General features: G+C 35.0%; 2 protein-coding genes across 3 annotated transcripts in view; one reads left to right on the top strand and one right to left on the bottom strand.

Annotated features, from left to right (window-relative positions):
- The window catches only part of LOC119836736 (titin-like), a 16,968-nt gene extending 3,570 nt beyond the window's left edge, over positions 1–13,398 (top strand). The window contains exons 7-19 of the mRNA XM_038362179.1: positions 1–292; positions 497–568; positions 2,128–2,230; positions 3,119–3,241; positions 3,776–3,869; positions 4,342–4,460; positions 4,967–5,235; positions 5,858–6,011; positions 6,822–6,937; positions 7,470–7,546; positions 7,768–7,836; positions 8,120–8,569; positions 11,114–13,398. The exon at positions 1–292 is cut by the window's left edge and continues 264 nt beyond it. Coding sequence (XP_038218107.1) covers positions 1–292; positions 497–568; positions 2,128–2,230; positions 3,119–3,241; positions 3,776–3,869; positions 4,342–4,460; positions 4,967–5,235; positions 5,858–6,011; positions 6,822–6,937; positions 7,470–7,546; positions 7,768–7,836; positions 8,120–8,569; positions 11,114–11,245 — 2,070 coding nt within the window. The 3' untranslated portion in view covers positions 11,246–13,398. The remainder of the gene's footprint in view (positions 293–496; positions 569–2,127; positions 2,231–3,118; positions 3,242–3,775; positions 3,870–4,341; positions 4,461–4,966; positions 5,236–5,857; positions 6,012–6,821; positions 6,938–7,469; positions 7,547–7,767; positions 7,837–8,119; positions 8,570–11,113) is intronic.
- Positions 13,399–16,705: 3,307 nt separating this feature from the next.
- LOC119836734 (insulin gene enhancer protein ISL-1) overlaps positions 16,706–27,386 on the bottom strand; it is a 45,844-nt gene continuing 35,163 nt past the window's right edge. Inside the window, exons 3-10 of one of the 2 annotated variants that reach the window (XM_038362175.1) lie at positions 24,401–24,531; positions 23,546–23,613; positions 23,191–23,296; positions 19,690–19,807; positions 19,360–19,522; positions 18,549–18,653; positions 17,305–17,412; positions 16,706–16,836 (exon numbers count right to left, since the gene is read on the bottom strand). In XM_038362175.1, coding sequence (XP_038218103.1) covers positions 16,732–16,836; positions 17,305–17,412; positions 18,549–18,653; positions 19,360–19,522; positions 19,690–19,807; positions 23,191–23,296; positions 23,546–23,613; positions 24,401–24,531 — 904 coding nt within the window. In that variant the 3' untranslated portion in view covers positions 16,706–16,731. The remainder of the gene's footprint in view (positions 16,837–17,304; positions 17,413–18,548; positions 18,654–19,359; positions 19,523–19,689; positions 19,808–23,190; positions 23,297–23,545; positions 23,614–24,400; positions 24,532–27,386) is intronic. The other variant, XM_038362176.1, reaches the window with a different exon arrangement.

Here is a 27,386-nt window from a genome sequence, read left to right as displayed (position 1 = left end):
TTCCAACGGTTCTACCGTCCCAACGTGGAGGAGACGTTCCCGAACCAGAATTTCGAGCGTCCAATGTTCCCAGGCTACCCCCGGCCGTTTGCCCCCGCGAGGGAGATTGTCCCCAATAACAATATACCCCAAGTGACGATACGCCAGCCGCTGCCGGTGTTGCCCGGTAAGGGAATGGAACAGGAAGTCAGAATGTTGCCAATTCTGCCCCCGAATTTACCTGGCGGGCTGACGGGCAAGAAAGTGCTGATCAATCCGCACTTTAAGGGCAATTTTCAGCCGCCGGTTGAGGGTAAGCTTTTTGCACATATTATTAAAACAATAAAAAAAATATGATTTTGATCATTGGATAATTTTTTTTTTCAAAAATGACAGCCATTCCTAATAATTTAATCAATTTGATAATTACTTGACCGTTAAATTTTTTACATAAATTAATATTCGTTTATAATCTGGAAATATAATCTGGCAACACTAATTGTGTGAATGTGTGTAGGGTTGCCAGCGTACATACCGACGCGCATACAAAAGACACCGCCCCTAAGCCCCACGCTGGAGCAAAAATTCGGTAATTTTGATATATTGCACGATATGAAATGATCAACTCCCGATTGAAACTAAAATCTGTATGTTATAATTTTTACTGTTAAAATATATCGGATATTGTTAACATAAGGCTATCGCAATATAAGAAAGAGATGACAGTATTTTCTTTAAATATGTCATAAACTCAATTACCTTAAAAGGTGACTTATAAATAAAACAAACTGATAAGATTATGAAATGATATAATTTTTTTTTTCATTCCTTAATTGTACAAATGGAGTAAAATATTGTATTATGTGGAGTTAATTATTTTAAGTCTAAATATCGCTTAGTAGTAGAATTCTTTAAATGCACTTTTGTATGTTTTTTTTTTAGCTTTTTTATGTGTAACGCTTTCATATATATATATATTATAAGTGAGAAGTGACGTAGCAAGTTGAATTGTATGCACTCGGTTTATTTTATCTACCATTATTGCATCCCTTATATTTATTATATACTAGCTGTAACCCGCGGCGTCTCTGGCGTGGTATCCGGGTAAAATATAGTCAAATTTCATACAAATACGATAGGTTATTTTCGCGTGAAAGAATAACAAACATCCGTACATACAACTATCCATAATTAATAACTTTCGCCTTAATATAGAATTAGGGGGTATATTGTATGTAATTATTATTTTATTTTACCTGCATATATTCAGTTCAGGTCTCAGCAGAAATATATTTTCTTTATTAATTCCTTTTTTAATTTTTATTTTTTTTTTCTTTATTTATAATTGTTATGTACAAGTAAATTAGTATGTTTCATTAAAATAGCAACTACAAACTTTCTTGCTGGTTCTTCTCAGTAGAAACTGCTTTCTGAACCAGTGGTTAATGTTAAAACTCTGTTTTGATGATTCAAAAGTGCTTCTATAAGAAGTCTTATTGAATAAATAAATGTTTTATTCTGAGTTTGTTTGAATTTATTATAGTTTTTTTTAAATCATTTATATAACGGGCTATTAAAAGTTTTGTCTATGACAGTTCTATTGTAACATTGTAGTTTTTGTATTCATCAATATTTATTGTATATAAGCAAAGTGTGTTGTGTGTAGCATAATTTATCATCATCATCATCAATGGATCGCAGGTGTTGAATTTACTTTGAAGATATGTTGACCCGTTTTGTGTGCTTAAATGGGGCAGAACACATGTGGGCCTCCATGTATCACGTACAAACAAACAAACAAAAAATAAATCGAATTAAGAACCTACTCTATTTCTGGGATGTTGGTTGAAAAGTTTAAAATATAAGAAATAAAAAATTAATTTTGTGTATGTGTCTCTATCGAACTCTTAATTGGAACGTTTCGCACTTTGTCCAATAAATAATACCTGTAATAGTAACATAAATTGGTCGATCATGATGACGTTTATGATGATGATGATGATGATGATGATGATAATGATAGTGATGATGATAATGATAGTGATGATAATTATGATGGTTATGATAATGATAATGATGAAAATTATGATGAGGATAATGATAATTATGAGGATGATGATGATGATCACAGTGTATCCTATTATATAGGACCCATAAAGGATATAGACGACGCGGCGGAGAGGTTCATCGCGGAACAGAGGAGCGCCCTTGCCCGAGCCGCCAGTAGGAATTTGAGACGATCTCCGCAGAGGTATGCTGCTTTATCATTGTGTACACATATACAAAAACGTAATCGCCATTTTATTATTCTGATTAATATCGCAAGGATTAAATCTTAATATATAAAAAATCCAGGGTCATGATGTCTCTTCACCAACTCGACCGATTTTGATGAAATTTGGCATTTTATGTGTAATTTGGTCCAACTTAAGATATAGGATAGTTTTTATTTCGATTAATTATCCCAATAATTTATAATCTTAATATTTTTAATTATTACTCAGCCACAGCAACGCTAGTAATTTATGTATACACTCTGTATAATACAAAAAGATAAAATTTTGTTCATTCTTCTGCAAAAAAGTGTTTTTATAATATATACTTTATATATTTTTTATCAAGTTGGTCCAGATTAGGGGTGTAAATAAATATTAATTTAATAATAAATTAAATGTTTAACTATAAACTTGTCGATGCTTCAATATTATTTTTTTTCTATTAAACTCTAAATAGCGCTAAATTAACATTTCAGACATAAAACACACCTTCAAAACTTAACTAGCTGCACGCTCTGGTTCCGCCCGTGTAGTCATTTATCCTAACTGAAATAATAAAAACTATCCTATCTTTTAAGTTGGATCAAACTAACACAACAAATTAAAATTTGCACATGGTGTGCAAATTTTAATAAAATCGATTGAATAGTTTAAGAGTACATCGCAGACAAACAACGCGACACGTAATTTATATATATAATTAAGATTAACTTAATGATAAGGGACTGCACGCTACTTCTAAACGCATATCAAAAACAAGTTAAATATCAATCATATAATTAATTTAACCTTTCTGACCGTGTCACAGTAACTCCCACTCAAAATATATCGCGCTCTTATCTCTTCTCATCTCTTCTCATCAGGTACATAGAGAACACAACGATAGAGATAGAGAACGAGTTGGCGCGCACGAGGCGCAGTGAGGACGAGCTGCTGAGGAAGCAAGAGGAGTTTATACACGCCAACCGCGCTGGCTTGAGGCGGCGGTGAGTGTTTGCTATTTTATTCATCATCATACACGATGTTATCATCATTTGATGCAGGAGGAGGCCGGTGGCCCTTTTCCTTTTCCTCTCCCATCCTAGTTTATTCTTTATTTCCAGACGTCAGCCTTTTCCTCTTCCCTTAGCCCTTAAAAGCGGGTAGCACATCCGCAGAGGTAGTGCTTAGGCGGTGGTAATCGCTTACCGTCAGGTGAACCACCAGCTCAGTTGTTATGTCTATGCTAATATTATAAAGCTGAAGAGTTTGTTTGTTTGTTTGGTTGAACGCGCTAAACTCAGGAACAACAGGCCCGTTTTGAAAAATTCTTTCGGTTTAAGATAGGCAATTTATTGTTTGTGTATTTTTAAGTCTTACGCTACATAACATCATGCACTACGCGGGTAAAACGGCGGGTAGCTTAGCTAGTGAATAATATTAAGTGTAAATAAATATACATAAAGTATTCCCTTATAAAGTGTGCGCGTTTAATATATTCTAATATTAATTTATTCATTCTTATCCCCCCCCCCCCCCAGAATGCGTTCGGCGTCCCCCCCACCGCGTCGGTCGCCGTCGCCGCCGCGCGAGCACCGCCGTGATGAGAGACGCGCGCGGCCGCACGACGACGAGGTGAGTACCGACGCGCCACCGACGCTACCGACACACGTACCGATACAGCGATACAATGACTAATTCATTGATATGATGTTAGTTATAGGGTCCCGTTTTAGCCTTTGGCTACGGAACCATAAAAATGAGAAAGTTGTAAAAAATAGAAAACAAAAAGACTCGATCACTCAGCGGGGTTCGAACCCGCATCATTCGCCGTGCTGTCGCATCGACTGGTTTCTCGACTACCAATGAATCGAATGCTTTCTACTCTTTAAAAATTTCTCTTATATAAAGCGTTTGAATGCAAAAAAAAACAAAAAATATTTACATTAAAAATGTTAATTTCTTCTCAACATTTAATTATCATATTTTTTTTTTCACACAAACAATAATTCGACACTGAAATAAATATCATAGGCGTAAGTACGTCATTTGTTTAATTACATTCGCTTAGTAATCATAATAAAAAATACTTGTATTTATTCAACAGGAGAGTGAATACAGAAGGAAAGTGCGTGAACAAGAGTCGCTAAGAGAGAGAGTTCTGCGGGCGAAGGAAGTTAGGAGGAGAAAGAACGCGGTCGCTTTCCAGAAGCAGTTGCAAGACAGGTATATTTTCATTGTTTCTCCACTACTTGCAATATTTATGACAAGCTGTTCGGCCCGGCTTCGCCCGGGGTACTTATTGTAAACCCTTTAGCCTTCCTCAATAAATGGGCTAACTAACAATCAAAGAATTTTTCAAATCGGACCTGTTGTTCCTGAGATTAATTAACGCGTTCAAAAAAAAAGCAAACAAACTCTTCATCATTATAATATTAGTATAGATAGAAATAAAATTACTATACTTTTTAACCATTATTTCTATATATAAAGCTTGTTTGTTTTTTTGTTTGAGCGCGCTAATCACAAGAACTACTGGCCTCATAACAAAAAAAATTCTTTCCCCGTTGGATATGTGCGTGATCCTTGCGTGCTTGAGTCCTATATACAACGGGCGAAGCCGGGGCGTATTAATTTATTTGGATTCATTTGATGCATTAAGAAAAATCTGTATATTTTATATATATAAATAATATAATACAAATTTGAATTATTATATTAATACTTTACAGAGAGCGTGAAAACAAAGACAAAGAAAAGCCAAAGGACGAACCGAAACTCGACGTAAAAGATAAAGACATAAAAGAAAAAGATCCAAAAGAGAAAGATAAGGACGTGAAGGAGAAACCGTCGAGCACAAAGGAGGAAGACACCAAACCGGACACCACGGAGAAGTCGCCGGAGCGAGAGAGGGTCAGAGAGAGAGTCGGAGAGAAGCAGAAGGAGATAGAGCGGGAGAGGTCGCCGTTGAGAGACGAAGTCGAGGTTAACTCTACTTGCGGTGAGTGTTTAATTATGGAATCTATAATTGTACTAACTATCGTGGACTACAAAATCATGTAATTCTTGTCAGGGAAGAGAGAGAGAGAGAGTGATACATTTTTTTTCGAATGAAAAACCTATTAGAAATGTATTTAATTTATAAGTGCACAAGGTACATCAATGCTATGGCCTATGATACTTCATTTCATTTAATATTGCGAATAAATTTATTAACTTAACAAATGTCAGAAATTGAATATCATCTTTTAATTGTTGTGTCATACAAAAAAAATCTTTGCAGTCATTATCATATAATATTCGCCTATCTTTATATATAATTAAAAATTTAGTATATGTTCGTAATATTGAAATAACCGTTTTTTACTACATGTATACGAAATATGTAATGTGTCTGTCTATCTGTCCGTCTATTTGTTCCGGCTAATCGCTGTAACGACTGGCCGCCGATTTTGACGGGACTTTACTGACTGCACGTAGTGAGGAATAACTTAGGTTAATTTTTTTTACAATATTAACATAGATTGAGACTCAAAGGAAAAACTCATTTACGCGGGTGAAACTGCGGGACGCGGCTAGTTTGGGCGAATTTATTCTGATGTATGTTTTACCATCGTTTCCAGAGGCCCTAACCCCCCCCAGGCCGGTGAACAGCACCACCCCCCCGCTGCCGCGCGCCCTCCACCACGAGAGCGATGATGACCTGGATCTCATATTGGGCGATATAGACGGCATACTCTCCGACGATGAGGACACGGGACGCTTCAAGGATGATAAGTGGGTGATCGCTGTTCGATAGGAATTCTTATTCTAAATCTTTCAAATTCAAGTTTCATTCTATTTTAAATTCGAACTCTAACACCGATTCGAAATTCAAATGAGAATGCTATCGCAAATTATATAATTCCAAATTTAAATCGGAATTCCAATTTAATTTAGTTATTCTGAAGATACAGTAACGTAATTCCGACAATTCTATTACAACATGGAATTTCGATTGTCGCATAAGGCCCGTTCTTTGGCATTATTATTATGAAATATTATGATAAATAATGTAAATGATATGATTTTAAAAGAGCAACTACAGAGTTTCTATGCCGCCTCTTTTCTATAGAAACTGCCTTCCGAAGCGGTGGTAAATGTTAAAACTGTGTTATGACGATTCAAAAGTGCTTCTGTAAGAAGTCTAATCACACTATCATACCAATATTATAAACGTGCAAGTTTGTTTATTTGATGTTTGCCCGTCAATCACACTGAAAATACTAAACGGATTTGATGAAATTTGGTATACAGACATAGGTGATAGGTTAGGTTAGGACGTTTTATCCCGTTTAAATGCTCCCTTGGGATAAATCAGGAATCTTGATATTCGGGCGGAGCCGGGACGAGCGGCCAGTTGGTTAAATAATTGTTTGAGTTTCAGCAACTACACAGTTTCTCGCCGGCTCTGTGGTTATTGACTCTTGTGTAAAGTGGCCTCGCTCTATATTTCAATCGAAGCGGTCACTGATTAGCTCGTTCAAACATACCTTTTATTAGTTAATTCATATGTTTATAATAATGATGTTTATTTTTCCTTTTCAGAACGGACACAGGCAAATCACAGACGGACCTCAGGTCGAAGTTACCGCCAAAGAATGGCGACAAGAAACCGAGCAGGCAGAAGATTACGTTCACAGCGAACGAAGAGAAGAAGAAGGGTAAGTGTGAGAGTGAGTAAGAGAAGTAAGTCTAAGAGTAAGAAATAAGTTATCCATCGGCTGGTAGTGTGTAGACTAACAATTCGCCCCGGCTTCGTTCAGATAGAACCACATTTAAAACTTCTATAGACTGTGTCACAACTAGTTATTAATATAATTATATAGTACTAGCGGATGCCCGCAACTTCTAAATTCTCACGGTATAAACTTTCATCCCCTATTTTATCCCCTTGGGGGTAGAATTTATCAATATCCTTTCTAGCAGATGCCTACTGTCATAACATCTATCTGAATGCCAAATTTCAGTCCTTTATGTCCAGGTTTGGGCTGTGCGTTGATAGATCGCTATGTCAGTCAGTCAGTCACTTTTATATATATCCAACGGGGAAAGAATTTTTGAAATTCGTCCCATAGGTGTAGAGTAAAGCGCGTGTATACAAACAAACTCTTCGGCTTTATGCTGTTAGTGTAGATTTTAATGAAACTGGTTTTAAACTCTACATTAATATCGTATTTATCAAATTGATTACAGAGAAATCGCCGATACGCCGCACTATAGTTACAAGTTCCACGAAGATCGTTGAAGCGAGCGAAAAGAAAACGGAAAAGGTGAGTAAGAGAGTGACTGTATAGGTTCGGTGGTTGTTGACTCTAATGGGGTTGGGGGGGGGGGTATTTTAAAAGAAAAAAAGAATGGAAAAATATTTAGAAAAAGGTATAATCCTAAGACTATAATCTATCTGTGTACTAAATTTCATACAGATATCATTAGGTATCCATCCATAATAACATACGTTCGTGTTATTAATATTAGTATTGTATATTTTCAGGTAAAGCCGCAGGCTGCAACCAATACGCCTGTTAAATCTAGGCAGCGGATAGTTTTCGATGCTAAAAAGGTATTTTTTTTTTGTTCTGTTTTTAGTTATTAAATTACATGTGTTTCAAAAATATTAACAGATGGACTGACTGATTTAACTCTGACCTTACTCTTTTCTCGTTTACTTATATTTCTTTAACTCAGTGTGTGTGTATATATATGTATACATGCTAGCATATAGTAATTAACATATCTTAAAACCTAACCCTGAAATATGGTATTAAGAGAAAACAAATTGAAATATAAATTGTTAATTAATATAAGGTTTAGATATGGTATATTACATTTCCCAATATACGCAGGGACAAACGGACAAACCGGACGAGGAGAGCGCGCAGAAGTTCAGCAACCGGCGCGTGATACTGCAGCGCAAGAGCGACAAGGAGAAGTCGGTCTTCTCGCGCATCGACCAGAGCGACCCCACCAAGCCGAACCCGGGCATATTCAGCCGCGCCTTCCGGTCCATCGGCACCGCCGACCGGCTCGTCCGGAACGACACGGTCCAGCTCGCCGGCCGGACGGTCGCGTCTGACGGCCGCAATGTCACAGCCGACGCCCGAAATGTCGCATCTGACGGGATAAAAGTGACGTCCGATGAGCCGGAGGTGGAGTACGAGAGCGGCTCCGACGCTGGAGAGGAGCGCGGGGCGGGCGGGGCGCGCGGCGCGGGCGGGCGCGGCGCGGCGGTGCGCAACCTGCCGCCCGGCATCACGCCCACGCGCCTGCGCACGCTGGCCGGCGACCTCGTGCAGGTAACTCGCGTGCTGCCATCGCCCCGCCGTCTGCCCTCTTGTTAAATCTACTTTTGATGGAGATCTCTTTCCCTTTCTATCTCTTTCTCTTTGTATCTCTATCTCTTTGTCTCGGTTGAAGAGGAAAATTATGACGGTGTGGATATTATCGCGTTCGTTGATTGAATTAAAATCGTAATATCTCAAAATGGTCACGTATAAATTATTATATATAGTTAAAAAAATATATATGAAAATCTTTATCGACGTTATAATATAACAATAACAAAGAAACAAGCTTTAATTAAAGAATTCATTGAATTGTCTCACTCGCTCTCATACAGAGTATACTTAAATAAATTATTTAATCCTGTCGATTCTTATCAGGATAGTAAGATAAAGGAATTATTTCATCATATTCGCCATTCTCCTAGTCAGGAATATAAGATAAATTCATGAAATCGTTGTTTAGTCACCAATCCTTTATTAATGTAGAAAATTAAAAATAAATCTGCCCCATCTAGATTTTAAATTGGCCAAAGTCGAGTCTTAAGCACTTGGTTACATACATACATACATTTTACATTAGAAGCTAATTAAAATATAATAATTGCATTAAATATAATGTTATTTTTATTTTATTAGACAAAGCAACATCATATAATATTACAAATATAATGACTATAAAAAATAGCCAAAATTACTTACACCCAATTATAAGCTTTCTACAAATATATTTCTAAATTCGCTTAAAAGTCATAAAAAGTGAAATATAAAAAACTAAAAACAATAAATATAAATGTCTTAAAGAAATCTCCCATTATTAAAGTTAGTTAGTCGAACAAACAGGTGAATCTATTATTTAAGATGCAATTAATTACCATTAACATTGTGGTTAGTACTTGAAAGGGAAATATTTAAAATCGGTTGAGAAATTTAAGTTTTGAATTTTTGAAATCACTCATTTAGGTACTCAGATTAGCGCGTTCAAACAAACAAACTCTTCAAGTTTATATTACAGAATTATATAACTATTTTATTAATGTATATTTAAAGTGTTTATTATGTATATAACTACATAATATGATGATCTCTTAAAAGTAAATTTAGCAACGGTGTAGACGGCTTAATTTAAAGTTAATATATAATCAATGAATATATTATATAACGTTATATTGACTATGTAAGTATGTATCTCGCACATGAGCTATGTAATCAGTCAATGTTTGTATTTTATAATAAAACTAGCTGCTCGCCCCGGCTTGGTTCATCTAGTCGTTTATCGTAATTGAAATAATATAAACTATCCTTCCTATCTTTGTAATTGTATCCAACTGCACATGGTGTGCGGATTTGATTAAAATCGGTTGAGTGGTTTAGTGGAGTATTTAACTCACTTTGAGGAGTGCATTTCGGACAAACATCATGACGAGTAATTTATATATACATCAATTTTCGTTTTTGGTTTTATCATCACTCCATAAATTTATTTTCAACAGATGGAGGCAACTCTTTTTTTTATTGATTTTATAGGATTTTTTTTTATTTGGATGAGCTTATAGTAGAAATGGTTTATTATCACTCATTATAAAAGCATTGATGTGAAATAAGTAGGGTTACTTAACTGCAAATGCTACCCCCCGCCCCCCAGGCACAAGAAGGGGGGGGGGGGGGTTGTAATGTTCTATGAATGTATTTCCAATTCTTTGGCGGGCGCTACAACTGCTGAATGGATTTTGACATATGAGGTGCTGTTGGCCGTTAGCAGAATATTGGGTATATAGATTAATGACGCCCGAAATTTAAAAGAGGGAGGGGAGATTGGATTTTTTAATATATTGTAAAAATAACATTACAAGGATAGTAAAAGGTCGGATTGTTGGCGTTTGTCACAATAAATATACTTTTTTCTTTTTTTAAATAAAATTATAAAATGCAAACATTGAATCGTATACTATATGAATAAGTTTTATATTATAATTTTAAAAATATTTTTTTGATAGAACGATAACAAAAATATACCATGTTTAAATTCAATTGTGTTTTGAAAATAATGATAAATTTACAACAGAGATTGTTTAGTATAAATTCTTTGTTAATGAACATAAAATATATTATGATGATTTTTAATAATTTTATGGAAAAATGCAAAATACATGTAAATAATACTTGTAAAGTTTTATAATCTTTTGAAAGAAGGCCTTATTTATCAATAGTTATATTAATTTACGAATTTTGTATTTAAAATCTAGTAAATTACGACTTGCTCTTTTTGATCTGTGATACAAATCCTGTGATAAAGTATAAAAATGCATTTTTGTATTGCATTGTATAATTGTATTTATACAAAAGTATGAATGATATTTTTATAATCTGTAATGTATATATTCATGTTTATTAAACAAGTGTTCACTTTAGGTTCTATGTACAGTCTAAGAGACTGATATAGTCCGAGAGACTGCCATACTTTACGAGACTGTTTAGTTATATGTAAGTTACATGTATAGTCTAAGAGCTTGCATAGTGTAAGAGCCCGAGGAGAAATACATCGGATTACTGTTGCAGAATTTAATATTGGATAAGGAGGAACGTACCGCAAAAATAACATTCAAGACCGCAAGTGCCGCCGAGAATTTCAAGAGGAAATTCAATAACAAGATGGTCGCCGCCAGCAGACTTACCGTTACATTGCAATAAACTTATGTGTCTTTTCTTTTTCTATGTAATGTTACGTTGATTTGTTTAGAAGTGATCTATTATTATTATTAAGTGTGGAGTTTTTTAGTTTGTTTCGATTTTGATTTTGGGGCCTTTGATAAAGCATTGTTTACGGCTAAAAAGACGAACGTCATAAATATTTACAAAGATGTAACTTATTTATCGGCTTAATATAAAAATTAATCCGTATTTCGCTTGGTGTCTGTATCACGCGTAAATTGCTGGCCCGATTTCGCTGTTGTTCTTGTGTTGCCTGTGAGTGGAACGATCTCATAAAAAATTTAATATTTAAGCGTATGTCAGTTCGCAACGAAAACAGTATAACGTCTCTCAGTTAGCGAAATCTAAGGAAAATTGAAAAAAAAAATACATAAAGCTTGAAGTGTATGTCCCCGCAGTTGGGCCAAAATGGGCTGATGATGATGATGATGATGATTTAATATTTTTGAACTTTCTAATCACCAGTAGTATATTATGATTCGTTTTTCTCTTTCATTGTGCGATACAAAATGTTCTATCGGCGTAATGTTATCTCTTTTGCTCTTATTGGAATTCGTATGTAATGTTACTTTTTGCAAGTATAATACTAAGGTCAAAAAATGTGTAAAAAATGTGATCGCTCGAACCGTACAGATTTTTTTTTGTGATTTGTATACAATTTTTGTTTGTATGTCAGTTCGTCACACATGAGGATTGTTTACAGAGCTTTATATTACAAAAAAATGATGACAATAATATAAAATATGTTATTTTATAGAGGAGGTTATAATAGTATATCTCCAGTATAACAGTAGACACTTGGTTTATAAGTGCTATTTTTTTTCTTATAACTGTATGTCCGGGTCACTCTTGCGAACATTTGTACGAATGTTGCAGAAAATGTTTGAGCAAATGTTTTAGCTCATGTAAGTAAAATACATTCGCAAATGTAATATATTACACGTGTGTTGCGTATTCTTTCGAATTTGAATTCATTAGGTCTTAGGATATAACTGATTTCCTAATAATAATAATAATAATAGATCGGCACTAAATAAATATACATTGAAGTTAGATTTAGATATTGTTCTTACCCTAGCCTTGTTTTAAGAGCTATTTACACCTAAATCTAGTGTCGCATTGTTACACGCCATTTTTACATTTAATGTAACTTGAGGGTAGAAATATTTTATAAAAAAAACTTTTCAATAAACATCTTGATTATGAAAATTCATCCAGTGTGTGGGTGTCATCAGCACAAACTGTTACTTTTTTTGCAATAAGGTATATGGTATAACAAATTATAACGAAAATAAATGCGTACTAGTATTTTTAATTTAGTTTTATAAACACTGTATTTTTTTTTGTTCATATTGGCTTATTAAGTAACCAAGTACCGAATTATAAAACTATAATTTTTTTTTATATTAAGTTGTGTGCATTGAAATTGCGCTTTGTTCTTTAATGGTGCTTCAGAAACATTTTGTATTGATTATTAGAGAACGTACATTGAATTTTATGCGTGTTTTTTTTTTGTGTTTAGTTAACAGAGTATGTTTTGATTTTATTTTGTAATAGATTCGGTCACAACTTTGAATTTTATAAAGTAATGATACCTAAATCTTAACTATGTTATGACAAATTACAATAGCTGTGAATGTGAAACGTTACATTGTATTTATTTTTCTAAAGTTTCATTGATAATCAGCTGTTTTTGTTTAATTGTTCTTTGAAGTTATCTATAGTACAAACTTGCATTGTTTAATTATATTTAATTGTGTATTTATGATGAAAAATGTCAATATCTCCCGCTGTTCCTAGCTTGAAATTATTTTCACTTAATTTGTAATAAGTAGATCTTTTGTCATCGCATTGTCTTAAAAACTCGTATCTGTAAAACGTTAGATATTGATATAATCAAAAAGGGGAACAGTATAGATTTTTTTTTATTCAAAAGAATTAAAAATAAAGATATCTACACATCAGAATTAAAAAAAAAGAAAATGTGTGTGTTTTTTTAACACGGTCAAAGTTCTATTTAAAGTTATAGCATGTTGATAGTTTTTGATTATATCAATGAAATTTGACCATTTAATGCCGTGTTTTATTTTTTATAATTAGAGACTCATAACTAGTACTACTTACTACTCAAAAGCAATAGAAAATTTTCACGAAAAATATTGATTTAAAAGTATGTACCTCGCTACAGCATTGTAAAATATATATATATTTTTAATATAAAAAGAGTATGTTGGACCCTTTTCATTTTGTGTAAATAACAATAAAGATATTTTAAATTGAATTTAATGTGTGATAGTCATAAAGGTTTCCTTTTAAAATAATATTCACCTATAAACTTTTCTTTAATTTTAAGTTCTGCGAACCGGTAAATAGATTCCTTATTTCGCAGGCGTTAGAGTCGCAATTGCATTGTATTTGTGGAAAATAAATCGCATCTTTGAATATTTGTAAAATTTTATCGGTTCGATTTATTGTTATAGAAATATATATAATAAGGAATTTAAATATCAGCTCGCGTTAAGATAACATTAAGGTAAGCATATGAGTATTGCTTATTCCACGAATAAATAATGTCATAACTAAAAATTGTTTGTTATTATCTCCTTTTAGATCTCAAATAAAACAACAAAGATTGAAACGATTGCATTTTTATTTAATTGTGTTGAATTTATGTGATAAAATGTTTTAATATGAATAAAATTATGAATTTCATGTGTGCATATTATTCGTTACCTTAAGTGATGTGACCAAAAGTTTTTTAATTGTTGTATTTTTTAATTATTGGGAGGTTTGGTCGATGGTTGTTAATATTTAACACGTGCAATGAGACTGAGTATTTAATAAATGGTTTTTAAACCTATTATTTATTGTTTTATTTACTATAAAAACCTTAAAAAAATATCTATACCTATATAAATATTTAGAACCGCCCCGTTTCTCATGTATATATTAAGATTCTTAGATAAATATTGTCGAGATTAAATGTTTTCATCACGCTATGTATAAAGCTAGGCAAAAACAGATTTGTATGTGGTAGTCGAGCACGCTTCGGCACGAATTGGGCCAGCTCGCATCGGGGAAGTACCACACCCCCACAGAGGACCGGCGTGAAATAGCACACTGCTGTGTTTCGTTCGGTGAGTTGGGGAGCCGGAGGCCCATTTCCTTACCCTTTCCAGTCCTTTCCTTTATTCCTCTCATCAATCCTTTCTTAATCCATTAGCAATTTGCAGTCGGCAATCCATTTGAAGAGGCGTATGGTCTGCAATAGACCTTACACCTCCAAATATTCATAGGAGGTGGTAGCGCTTACCATCAGGCGACCTACCAGCTCCATTGCCGACAATGACATAAAAAAAAGAAAAAAAAGATGAATAAAAAAAATACTACCTCAGAGACATACATTGTATTGTAATATAGTAATTGGCAGCGGTAATCCGCATCGATAGTGGTTAAATAAATATTTGTTTTGCTTAAAAAAGGTTCGACTAAATTATATTTAATAAAAAAATAAACAACTTCAAAACGACTCGAAAAAACAATATAATTACAATAAGCACTATCCACTAATCTGTTTGAAATTGGTGCCAGAAAAGTCTAAAGGTAGTAGATAATAATTAGATACTCTGACTATCAACTGCCTACTTGGCTTGGTTGTATTCTATGTAGCATTTATTATGACTAAGGAGTTTCATTGGAGGCAATGGGAAATTTGCCTATTACAGTTCTTTAATTTTTATTAGGATCGAACCCAATTTTGTCATCTGTACTACTGTACCAATGTACCTTGCCCCGTTGCGCGTTTTATATCTCGTTTTATATCACAGATAGATATTACGGCCAAATAAAATTGTAAAACAGTGCATTACTGTTTTTCTGTATATTTTGGGAATCGAACCCAGAACCTTACAATACATTTTAAAACACAAGCGTAAATATTGAAGTAAGCGCAGAAATTAGGATTTGAATAAATAAAAATAAACGTATAAGGTACTTGATGTTTTATTTATAATATTTATGCTCACAATCTAAATACAGTGTATATTTTAACTAGGTACAGAATAAATTAAAAATCTGGTACTATCTATAGAGATTAGCATTACAGCACTCCACCCGTTTACGATTTAGTTTTATATCTCGATAGTACAAAACAAGTCAAACGCGAAGTTATAAAATGTACATTTTAATGTATTAGGTTTACAATTTGTATTCCAAAAGCGCATTACAATAACAAATTAACAATATTCAATTGAAATCAACGTCACAGTTTAACGTAAACAAAAGCATAAAGCGTCAAATAAAAAACGTTTTAAAATTTTTCAAACGGCAACACCGCTGCAACGGCTGTCAATTCGTACGCACTTATCGAAATTAATTTTAGTAAAAGCGCGAATTTTACAAGTAAAAATACTTAATTACTTTATAATACAGTTTATTTACACGCACATATTTACACTTACGTTAAATTAAAGTAAAATACCCAAGGTAATGTTAAGATATACAGTTGATTATATTATTTTAAATTCATATAACTAATGGTAAACTTTTGATATAGAAAAGATTTCTCCTATCCTAACACGAATCTGTTAAAGAATTAACAAATTATCACATGATATTTAACACTGGCAAGTCATTTCGAATTTAAGTCACTTTAAGGCCATGCACTGACGTTCTTAAAAACAAATATTGCGATAGAACACGTCCTTGAAAATCCATAGACTATAGATTACATTTCAATCCGCCATTTTGTGCGACGTTCCATTTCGATTTGAAAATTCCCGCGCGAATGCGGAATTCTAGGTTTTGTATTAAACACTACGATTAAGGCGATGTCTATTATTACGAGATTTGATACAAGTCGTTGTTATAATATTTTTTCCATTTGCCTTCTTTCATATTTTATTAGGTATTGTTTGCTTTATTGCTATAATTCATGGAAATATAATAATTTTTGTACGGAAATTTCACAAGCCTGCGCTTTTTCTTTCATAATATATTTAAAGGGTTTGTCTCTTTCTTGCTTCCATCAGCTGATGTATTGTCAGTTCCATAATACAATTTTGCAATTATCTTTATAATGTGTTTATGAAAACTACTGTCAAATTGTATATTGCATCTGATGACAGTAAGATCTTGGTTATAACTGACACATCAATGTTGCTAGGTGTCGTAAATCTATTGTGTCAAATCTCCCAATTGTTATATAATCTGCATGTGTGTTAAGTTCAACGCAACTTTGCTTAACTTTTAGAATGTTGCCAGATTTATTAGTCGACACTCCCAATTATCTTCTGCTTACATCAAAGCAATTATCAAATTTTATCACGACAGTATAAACTCGCTTCCATTTGTGTGTTGCCGCTTTCAAATCTCCCGAAGAATCAGGCGTGTATGGTTTGGAGGGATGTAGGACATTGTGGGGTTAAAGGGTGTGGGGGGTTGGGAGGGGGTTAAGTCAGGCGGCACTAGGGGGAGGGTGGGAGGCTGTCGTCGCTCTCGAGGTATGTGACGTAGTTGTCTTCCGCGTGGGGCCGCGGCGGGGGGAGGGAGGGTACGTCGTAGCCGTGCATCTGTGGACGGATTGGTAATATTATATACTAATTTATTTAAGTGTTATATAAAGATTCTAATCTATTTTATGCAAGCGAAGCCAGGATATTTGAGTCGTTTGGGAATGTACGCAAGAATATTATAAAGTCCAAGTAAGAATATTTTTGTTCGTGTCGAATAAGCATAAAAAAAGTCTCTTTTAGGTAGGTTTAAGTCGAGTCTAAAGCATTCTAAAAAGTCTAAAACAGTTATATACAAACATACAGGTAAAGCTAATAGAAGCGTGTCTAAAACCACAACTGCAATTGACTAGCTGTTGCCTGCAGCTTCGCCCGCGAAGACAAAATGAACTGTCACGGCCATACTTTCATCCCTTATTAAGAAGCCTGCACGTCTAATTTCAGGCCGATCAGTCCATAAGTCAATCAGTCAGTCAGTCAGTCAGTCAGTCAGTCAGTCAGTCAGACAGTCAGTGAGGTGCAGCTCACCTGGTTGACGAGGTGCTGGAAGGCGGCGCTGTGGTGCGGCGCGCGGTCGAGGTCGGCGTGCAGCGCGAAGTCCGACAGCGCCTTCCAGGGCGGCTGGTACGCGGTCACCTACACAAGTTATTAATAATCATCATCATCACCATCATCATCACCATCATCATTACCATTATCATCATCATCACCATTCGCATTCATATCATCACAATATCACTATTGATTCCTTCTTCGTTGTCTTCAAAATTATAATCGAAAACATTAAATATTGTCAACTAAATACATCACACTTTGTTAGGTAAGCTTAAGTCATTATCTACTTATGTTGTCTTGAGTGATTAATAAATATACACTAAAATTAATATCATCATCATCGATAACATCATTATTAGCTTCTTATCGCATTCGCAAATATCAACAAGATTGTCATAATCTATCATCACCAACCTTAATAAACCATTTCTATCATCGCTGTCATCACCACCAGTTTCACCATTAACAATATGTATAATCACAAGTTAATTAATTAACGCGTATGCTTCAAATTAACTATTTTCATCTTTCATCATCACCATTAATATAGACTGACGTAACTTGAGCCTTCAAAACTAACCAATACTTGACACATTATTACTATTATTAACAACAGTGTATGCTTGCATATCTCTCTCTGTCTCTCCATGACTAGTCTAGGGTCTAGGGTCTAGGCAATTGTTTCAGTGTTTCTGTGTAATGGTGTGAAGTGTGCTGAGTCAAAAGCGTCAAAAAGTCGTAAGTCTTGTTAAATGTATGACATGATAGCATTTATGTATGTGTCTGTATGCCTTTGTTTGTGTATGTCTGTATATATATGCCCGTGTGTCTACGTGTCTACACGTCTCGTGACTGCATGCCTGTGTTCCTGTGTGTCTGTACGCGTGTCCGTGTGTCTGTATATCTGTATGCTCGTGTGTCTGTACGCGTGTCCGTATAGACATATGCCCGTGTGTCTGTACATCCGTGTGTCTGTATGTCCGTGTGTCTGTATGTCCGTGTGTCTGTATGCCCGTGTGTCTGTATGCCCGTGTGTTTGTATGCCCGTATGTCTGTATGCCCGTGTGTCTGTATGCCCGTATGTCTGTATGTCCGTGTGTCTGTACATCCGTGTCTCTGTATGCCCGTGTGTCTGTACATCCGTGTGTCAGTATATCCGTGTGTCTGTACGCCCGTGTGTCTGTACGTCCGTGTGTCGGTGCGCGTGTCCGGCTCACCTCGAGCGCGAGTCCGGCGGCGGCGGGCGCGGGCTCGTGGCGCACGGGCGAGCCGGCGACGAGCGGCACGCCCATGGACATGTAGCCGAGGCGGCGACCCTCCTGCTTGGTGACGGACGACAGCTCGATTATTTATTTATTTTTACTTCATGCATGGGGGGAAGGCGGTGTGGCGGTGTTTAATGTTTCCCCCGCCTGTCCCACTAGCCCACTTCACCCACTCCAGACACAATAAATACTGCCCCCCCACCCCCAAAGGCCCACCAAGCCTTTAGAAGGGGGTTGGCAGTATCTATTGTTCGCATTTTATAGGTCTATCACGCCCTGGCTTCGCCTGGGTAGTAATTTAAGGAAATTGAAATTAACAATATTAATGAATATTAACAATCTTTTAAGTCGTATCAAACTGCACATGGTGTGCAAATTTGATTAAAACCGGTTGAGTAGTTTAGGAGTGCATCGCGGATAACACACAATAACAACGTAACGTAATTTAGATATATTAAGATTAGGGTGGACGCTTCTAAGTCTCTTTGAATTGTTGTGAAACACAATTTAACATTATGTACGTATTTGCTTGTTTCACTTGTAAGTATATAGAAAAGTTATTAATTGCTCTTACAAAATATTTCATTGTCCCCAAACCATTATTGCTAAGATAGAGACTAAAGATATACGATACCACATTTAAGTAAATTTAATTTACCTCATTAACAATGTTTATCAAATTGAATATTTTAAAGAACTTCAGGCAGGAAGAAGAAACTTCTATAATAAACTACACCATCCCCCAAACCCCAATCAGACCAACCTTCTCCTGCTGCATCTGCATCTTCAGCTGCATCGTCTTCTTCTTGTCCTTGCAGCGCTTGTTCTGGAACCAGACCCTTATGACCCTCGGGCTGAGGCCCGTCATCTCCACTAGCTGTTCCTTCATCAGCGCGTCAGGTCGAGGGTTGGCTGCGTAGCATGTTCTGAGGGTACGGATTGGTATAACATTTTAACTATATGTGTCGAAATAGTGTGAAATACGTCTCGTTAAATGGGAAATGGTCGAATTTGTGTGAATAGATTTAAATATTTTGAGTGTGCTTTATGTGTTATATACATTCTTTCACGTGTGCATCCAACTCCAACTCACCTGAGTGTGTGCAGCTGTTTCTCATTGAGCACGGTCCTCACTCGAGTGGGCTTCCCGTCGGCGGCGGCGCCGGCCCGCGCTCTCCCACTCTTGTGCGAGCCCGACTCGCTCCCCGAGTCTGTGGGGTTGTGTGTGTGTGAGTTAGTTATATGTTTCTTTATATGGGAGTGAATTTATTGTTTAAAGACCTGCTTTGAGTGAGAAAAATTAAATTATTGATATATAAATCTATACTAATATTATAAAGTAGAAGAGTTTGATTGTTTGTTTGAAGTCGCTAATCTCAGGTTAAGAAGTTTATAAAAATTATTTCAGTGTTAGATAGCCTATCAATTAAGGTAGGCTATATATATATATGTATCACGAAGCCGGGGCGGACCGCTAGTTTATTAATATCCTGACAGGATGTGCATCACGTGTATTTTTAAAGTGCTAAACTACTGAAGTTTAGAAGTATATTTCATATTAGAAAAGTGTGGGCACACTACATTCCTACTTCAAATGTAAAGAAAAATTTTTGACTGAAGTCATGCTTTTAACTATCTATATATGATCTAGACCAATTTCTTTGGTTGCTGGACCATACGAGAGATGCCAGCATTCAAATAAAAAATTAATCATCAAAAGATTTTCATTCAATCAAAAGGCCTGGGGAAACAATGGAAAAAAAATACAATCGAATTAATAATCCTCCTCCTATTTATGAAGTCGGTTGATTAATAATATCTCACACACAATTCTGTCTATCGATTTAAATTTTTATAACATCGTATCCAGTAAGCTAAGCTGTTAAATTATTTAAACTCATCTGACCCCAGCGGAGGGTCAGCGAGGATTAACCATTTCACACCTCCGTAATCCAGGGTCAGTCATTATGTGCTTATTATAACTTGATGTATGCACTTTGAACTTAATCTCGGGGGTATGTCACGTGGTGTAGCGACATACTATGTTGTTGTGTTGAAAAGAACTTAAAATAAATGCAACTAAAATAACTTCACTGTATTCTAAAATCCTAAATGCGAAAGTTTGTAAGAATGTGTGTGTTTGTTGCTGATTCACGCAAAAACTGCTGAACCGATTGCAATGAAATTTGGCAAGCTGGACAACTGGAATAACATATAGGCAACTTTTTATCCCGATATTCCTACGGGATACCTAAATACGCGGGTGAAACCGCGGAGCGCAGCTGGTATTCACATAAAACAACAATGTTTGGATGTTTATCGTTGCATTTACAAAGAGTTTTCAATTATGCGTTAAACTTTTATGATTTCTCTAATAGTGACGATAACAGATATAAATAACGGTTTAGAATTAAGACTTGTTTTTATTATTTTTATATGTATGGTAGTAGGTACAAGATGACTTATTTAAGAGAGACAAGGCGCGGCTTAATAAAATGTTATGTTAGAAGTTGGTAACCCATATATTATGTCATAGTCGTTAATGGAGCTGGTGGGTCTGATGTCTGAGGTCTGATGGTTAACGCTCCCACCGCCCATTATAATTTTCAGAGGCGTTAGGCCATTTGCAGAGTCTTTTCGATTGACGACTTTGAAGATGGGATACGGAAAGGATTGATAAGGGTATAAAGGAAGGGAATAAAGGATGGAACTTGGAAGGGTAAGGATACAGGCCTCCTCCATAATTTCTGTAGTTAGTGTATGGAATATTTAAGAGGCATTCGATACCCAATAGCGTTGAGACTCAGACAACAAGGAAGCCTCTAAAAAACCTACGTAAAATCTGTGTTACAGATATCATAATACTAGCTTTCCGCCCGCGGCTTCGCCCTCGTGAAATTCGGTTATATCGCTTTCATCTCCCTATTTCAACTCATACATAAAAATTATCCTGTGTCCTTTCCCAAGTTCAGTTCTATCTTCATATCAAATTACATAAAAATTGTTTTACGCGTGAAAGCGTAACAAACAGACAGACAGAGTTACGTTCGCATTTATAATATTAGTAGGGATAAGATAAATTATTGTCTTTCCATCAGATTTACATACGTAACTCGCATTAAAACACAGTTAACGTTGCGAAGGTCACAAACTAATTGCTTATAGATAAAAAAATAACCAGGCACTTGAGTTTTCATGCGGTCGAATTAAACGGGGCGGCCGCTTTGTCGGCGTTTGTCAAAGGTGCGATAACGTACAGTGCAACGCGCAGGTTGGTCGCGGTGTGATTGATGATTTTATATTATTGGTATTTCATTGAGTGTCGTTTGAAAGATTGTGAGGTTTTTGACTGATTTTGGTGGATTTTTTTAACGGATTTAAAGCGCGATTTTTTGTTGGATTAACTGACTTTTAGCGTAGTCAAAGCACAGAATATCGGTCACGGAGACACTCGAGGTGACTATTTTTGAAAAATGTATGATTTTGAAGTATTTTTATTGAAATAAAACAATAACACAGTTCCTTTATGCTTAAATGATTAGTTAGTACTTTACAATTTGATCAGAAAATTGAGTACAAAGTTGAGTACTTTAAAATGAATCCCTACTAATATTATAAAGAATAACTCGCCTCGCGTCACGTTAAAAGAACTAAACCGATTTCGATAAAGTCTGATACGAGTTTTTATGCGGATATCCCACGAGAACGGCAACTATATACAATATCCCAAGATTATCTTTTCCTTTGACTCCGCAAGCGAAGCCGTGGGCAGAAGGCTAGTTTTATTATACTAGCTTTTGCCTGCGGCTTCGCACGCTTTAAATTAGGAACAGTTTAATACACAAACCTTCCCTTTGAATAACTATCTATAAAAAAAAACCCCATCAAAATCCGTTGCGCAGTTTTTTAAGATCTATACATAGATACAAACGAGAAACGGCTTTACTTTATACTATGTATTCATTCCTGCTCTCTTCTTGTACAGAAGTTTAATATCAAAAATCGAAAAAAAAAACAATAGAAAATATATTCTATACAATAGAAAATCACTAAATAATTTTCTCATTATAACGCCACTGTGTCGCCGAGTGTACACTCAATCACAGTACGATTCAGCTATTATCATTGTAAACCAGAATCCGTGCTGATAAGCTGATAAGGAATTACGTGTAATACTCAATATTGAGTCCTGTACATATATTTCGCACTTATTGCCCATTTAGGAATTAATTGGTTGTCCTGGATGACTAGGTCTTAAGGTTGTCTGCGTGGTTGCCAAAATATGTCTATAGGACTTCAGGTTTTCAACTAAGTTGCCAAAAAGTTGTCTATATGGTTTCAAGTTTTTAGCTAAGTTGCCAAAAATATGACTTTAAGTTTTAAGGTAACAAGTTAAGTTTGCAAAAACAAGGAGAGTTCTTAGTATATTTCTTCTCCTTATTTTCTTTAAAAATTTTATTAATTATTGTGTATTTTCTAAATGTAATAGTAATTTACGTAATATTTCTATGTAAGTATTGAGTACTCATTCGAGCTGTCTTCACTCGAATTAAAAACCTCCTTTTTAGAGTCGGTAAGATCAAATAATGCTCACCGCTCATAGATCCAAGCTCGTGCGGCAAGTGCGAGTTGTTGTTGCTCAATGTTGTGTTGTTGTTGCTCTCCGTGTTGCTGTTGCTGCTGCCGCTTGTGTTCGCGCTCTGTGGGGAGGGCGTAGATACAATTTTTTTTTTATCTGTATTAATATTTTGTAAAAGATTACTCTGGTGAATAGATTTTGATATTTGTTGTAGTATTTTTTTGAAACAAACAAACAAAAATTTTATTTATTTCGTTACTTTTTATACGTTAAATATTACGAACAACTGTGACATAGGGTAAGGAAATCTAGCATTTCCTGGTAGTGAGATAGACGGACATTCAATAAATAATGTTGGAAAAATACTTACCTTTTCGAGTACATCGTGATCTTCCCTACAGTAGAGAGCGCCGCCTTCTCGTAACGCGAATTCGTCGCCTGAAAAGTTATGATTGTTTTCTTTTAACATTATTTTATATATATACTAGCTGGTCCGGCAAACGCTGCTCTGCCTTATAATTATCTAATTAATAAATATTGGACGATTCTCAGACATATCCAATATACACACAAAATTTCATCAGAATCGGTCCAGCCGTTGCGGAGGAGTACGGTAACTAAAATTGTGACACGGGAATTTTATGTATAGGATTGTTTTAATATGAAAAACGCATTGGCTGATCTGTCAACGAACAGTCTAAAGTGCTGCACAGATTGGGTTCAAATTTGGTATGTAGATAACTAGTATAATGTAGGCATCCCCTAAGAAAATGTTTTGATAAATTCTACCCCTAAGGGGATAAAACAGGGGCTGAAAGTTTGTACCATGAAAATTTATTTTGACCACGAAGCTGTGGGCAATAGCTGTGTTGCAGCGACAATAACAAGATTTCAAAAATCGAGGTAAAGCAACGGTCGGCGCGGTCACAACTTGGATGGGCGATCTTTTTTAGAAATCTATAGTCGCAAGTCGAACCCGCACTTAACCGATCTTTTATAGTGCAGAAGTTAGAGTTAAAAATAGAAAGATGAAAATTGTTATAGATACTTTTATTTATTATTATTTCCTTTTTTTATGTCACAGTCGGCAAAGGAACTGGTGGGTCGCCTGATGGTAAGCGCTACCACCGCCCGTGAACATTGGATTGCCGACTTTAAATTGTTAGTACTTCTGTAAGTACCTATACAATTCATTAAATAAAAAAGTTCAATTTACGAAGTTTACCAGGTATTAATTGTCGTGCGCACGCGCAGCACCGGAAGCAGTCGATGTGGTAGATTTTCGTTTTGGCGCGCATCACGAAGTCGTTTTTGCTGAACGAAGCGCCGCACTTATCGCATTTTGTGCCGAACAATCTGGGGACAGATAGAAAATATTTGAAAAAAAAATATAGTTAAAAAAAATACGCTTTAATGACAGTATACCTTAATTGTCTTACTTGCTCTTATAAAGAGTATACTTAAGGATTTAAGCTTGGAGATCCTAATAAACAATAAACTCATGAAATTATTATATTGTCTGTGGTAAGTGTACAAACTACAAAGTTTGTATTAAATCACTGTTCAAATTGAGTCAAAATCGAAGCTAATAAACGCGCGTTCAAAATATCATTCAAGGAAAATTAACTTTTATTTACATCAAAAAAACACCAATTATATAGAAACGATCAAACACAGACACATAATAACAAAAACAGATTGACCAATTTTTTTTTGTTAGCACTTTTAGTGTATTCGTATATGCGATTGAATTAAATAGGATCGTTCTGCGTATTTTGTGACGTCATTGGTCATAATTCAATCTAATTCGCTAATAATAAGTTGGCTACGTTAAGAAATAACGCTTATTTACTGATGTAAGAGACAGGCAGAATAAAATATTACATTATTGAAATACATAAAGGATATTGAAATATATAACCTTTCACACGAAATTTACATATAAAAGCCATTGACATTCCTATCAGTTGAACCACATAGTACATACAAAGAATACAAAAATTTCCCATTTATGTATACGATTATATAGCGTTTAAACCATAACGAACGTAACTCGAACGCATTAGGCCGATTAAACCGTATACCCTTGGAGGGTTCACCTTATGTACTCCAGTAAAAGCTTTTAGCAAGATTGGAGGGAGAAAGTGCCGATCGATAGCCCGGGGGTTTTAAAAGGTGCTTATGGATTTTTAGACTTTTCCCCCTTTGTCTGTTTTTACCGCTTTCCAGATATTTTTGTACTTTAGTATAGATGGATTTACTACGATGAAAATAGCGAAATATAGGCGATAATATGTGCAGACAGTTAATTAGGGAAACATTTGTTTTCTATGTGTATTTTTTTCTTTGCATACTATATTATTTTATTTTAGTTGGACTACCAATGAATTACTTCTTAATGGCATCAATTAATTGTAAATATTAACAAGGATTGTTCCATTTTAAATCATCAGTGTTAATCACAAAATAGATTCGGATGTCGAGTCGAGGAAGTTACCACCAGTTACATAGTAGCATGCTACTGTGTTTCATTCGGTGAGTGGGGGAGCCGGAAGCCTGTACCTTTTCCTCATTATTTCCATCAACAATCCTTTCCTTAATACCCCTTAAAAGCGGGTTACAATTGCAAAAGCCCTGCATTTGTAAATGTTCATGGGCGATGGCGATCGCTTACCATCAGGCGATCTACCAGCTCAGTTGCCAGGTCCAACATAAAATTACGATTCATGTATTAGTTCCATGTGAGTAAATACCTATATGTGTGTAGATGTTTTCATCTATAATTTTCAACATTATTTCAAAAATTTTCAATATGAAATATATAATTTATACCTAATGCCTAGATAAATTTAACTATCTATTACTAATTTATACAAAAATAACATATAAACAAAACGAAACATGACGAATGGCATATAATTCATACCTATAACACCAAAACTAAACACAACACGAATGACACTATTTTCGCCAAGCATATCTGATTACTTAGAATAAATACAGATGGTCCAACACAATGCAGCTGGCTGGACCACACGCATCATTTATTAAGATGAATTAAATAAGAGAGATATTATTAGGGCCGCTTTTCCCGCGCTTTTGATGGCGAAGACTCAGAAGAGAATTTAAGAAAAATTATGTTTTTTTTCTTCGTGGCAAGAAAGAAAAGTTGGTCGATTTTATTGAGAGTTATTGGTAGTCACGTTTTTTATTAATTTCTGCATTTGACATTTCATCGTTGAACTCAAAGTTTTGGAAATAGGTAAATCATATAAAAATCGATCTATCGATACAAATAAGGTTAGGTTTTATTTTCCTTTCTATTAAGAATGGGCAATGGTAACTCAAAGCTCTTATTTATATGGCATATTCATTAATATTCAGGCATTAGAAGGGAGAAAACTTATTGACACTATCTAACTTATTAATTTTTATTCTATGTCCAATTATTTAATTTATTTAATAAGATAACCACAAATTCGTATTAAAATAGCGGCATACCATTGCTAAACGTCATCGAATAGAAAAAAAATAAACGTCGATTTTCCCGCCACCCCGCCATTAGCACGTGTCAAAATATTATTTATCTGTGCCCCGGTAACTGTAGATGCATCGGATGGTATCGCATTTCGCTAATTGGTGAGCGCCGTAGGGTTAGATTTAGGTTATGCAGCTGGAGTTGTATTTATACATGACTGTTATTGGTGATGTAGAAATTGTTCTTATTGTGATAATTATCGAGGCATCATAGGATATTTTGTAAACGATTTTTAACCTACTTCAGAGGAGCAATCAATTCGCTATACTGCTGGGTATGTACTTGTACCTTGGTGATTTTGTCAGAATTTGATATGTTAGTCTATAACAGCTTAACACGTGCGGCAAATTTCATAAGTGGACAATCTAGTCTAGAAAATTTCTAAAATTTGAAATAATTTGTAATTAAGTTATAATGCTAATATGTTAGTATAAACCATTATTTTATCTTTATTTTGTAGGTAAAGACTCATTGACATTCAGATGAATTTTTTGACTAATAGATGCATTTATGTACACACAGATAAGTTTGTTATGATCCATAATTTATCATATTTTGCGTATTTTACGAGTTTAAGTGAAAATTGTAACTATATTTATAAAATTTATCGTAAGAGTTTCGTATTACGAACAGCTCTGGATATCTCCTAAATTGCATAATAATGTAGTAATAA

This window comes from Zerene cesonia, chromosome 25 (genome assembly GCF_012273895.1).
Source record: "Zerene cesonia ecotype Mississippi chromosome 25, Zerene_cesonia_1.1, whole genome shotgun sequence".
Taxonomy (NCBI): Eukaryota; Metazoa; Arthropoda; class Insecta; order Lepidoptera; family Pieridae; genus Zerene; species Zerene cesonia.
The sequence above is the reverse complement of the archived record's forward strand: the minus strand, read 5'-3'. Positions and strand labels throughout refer to the sequence as shown.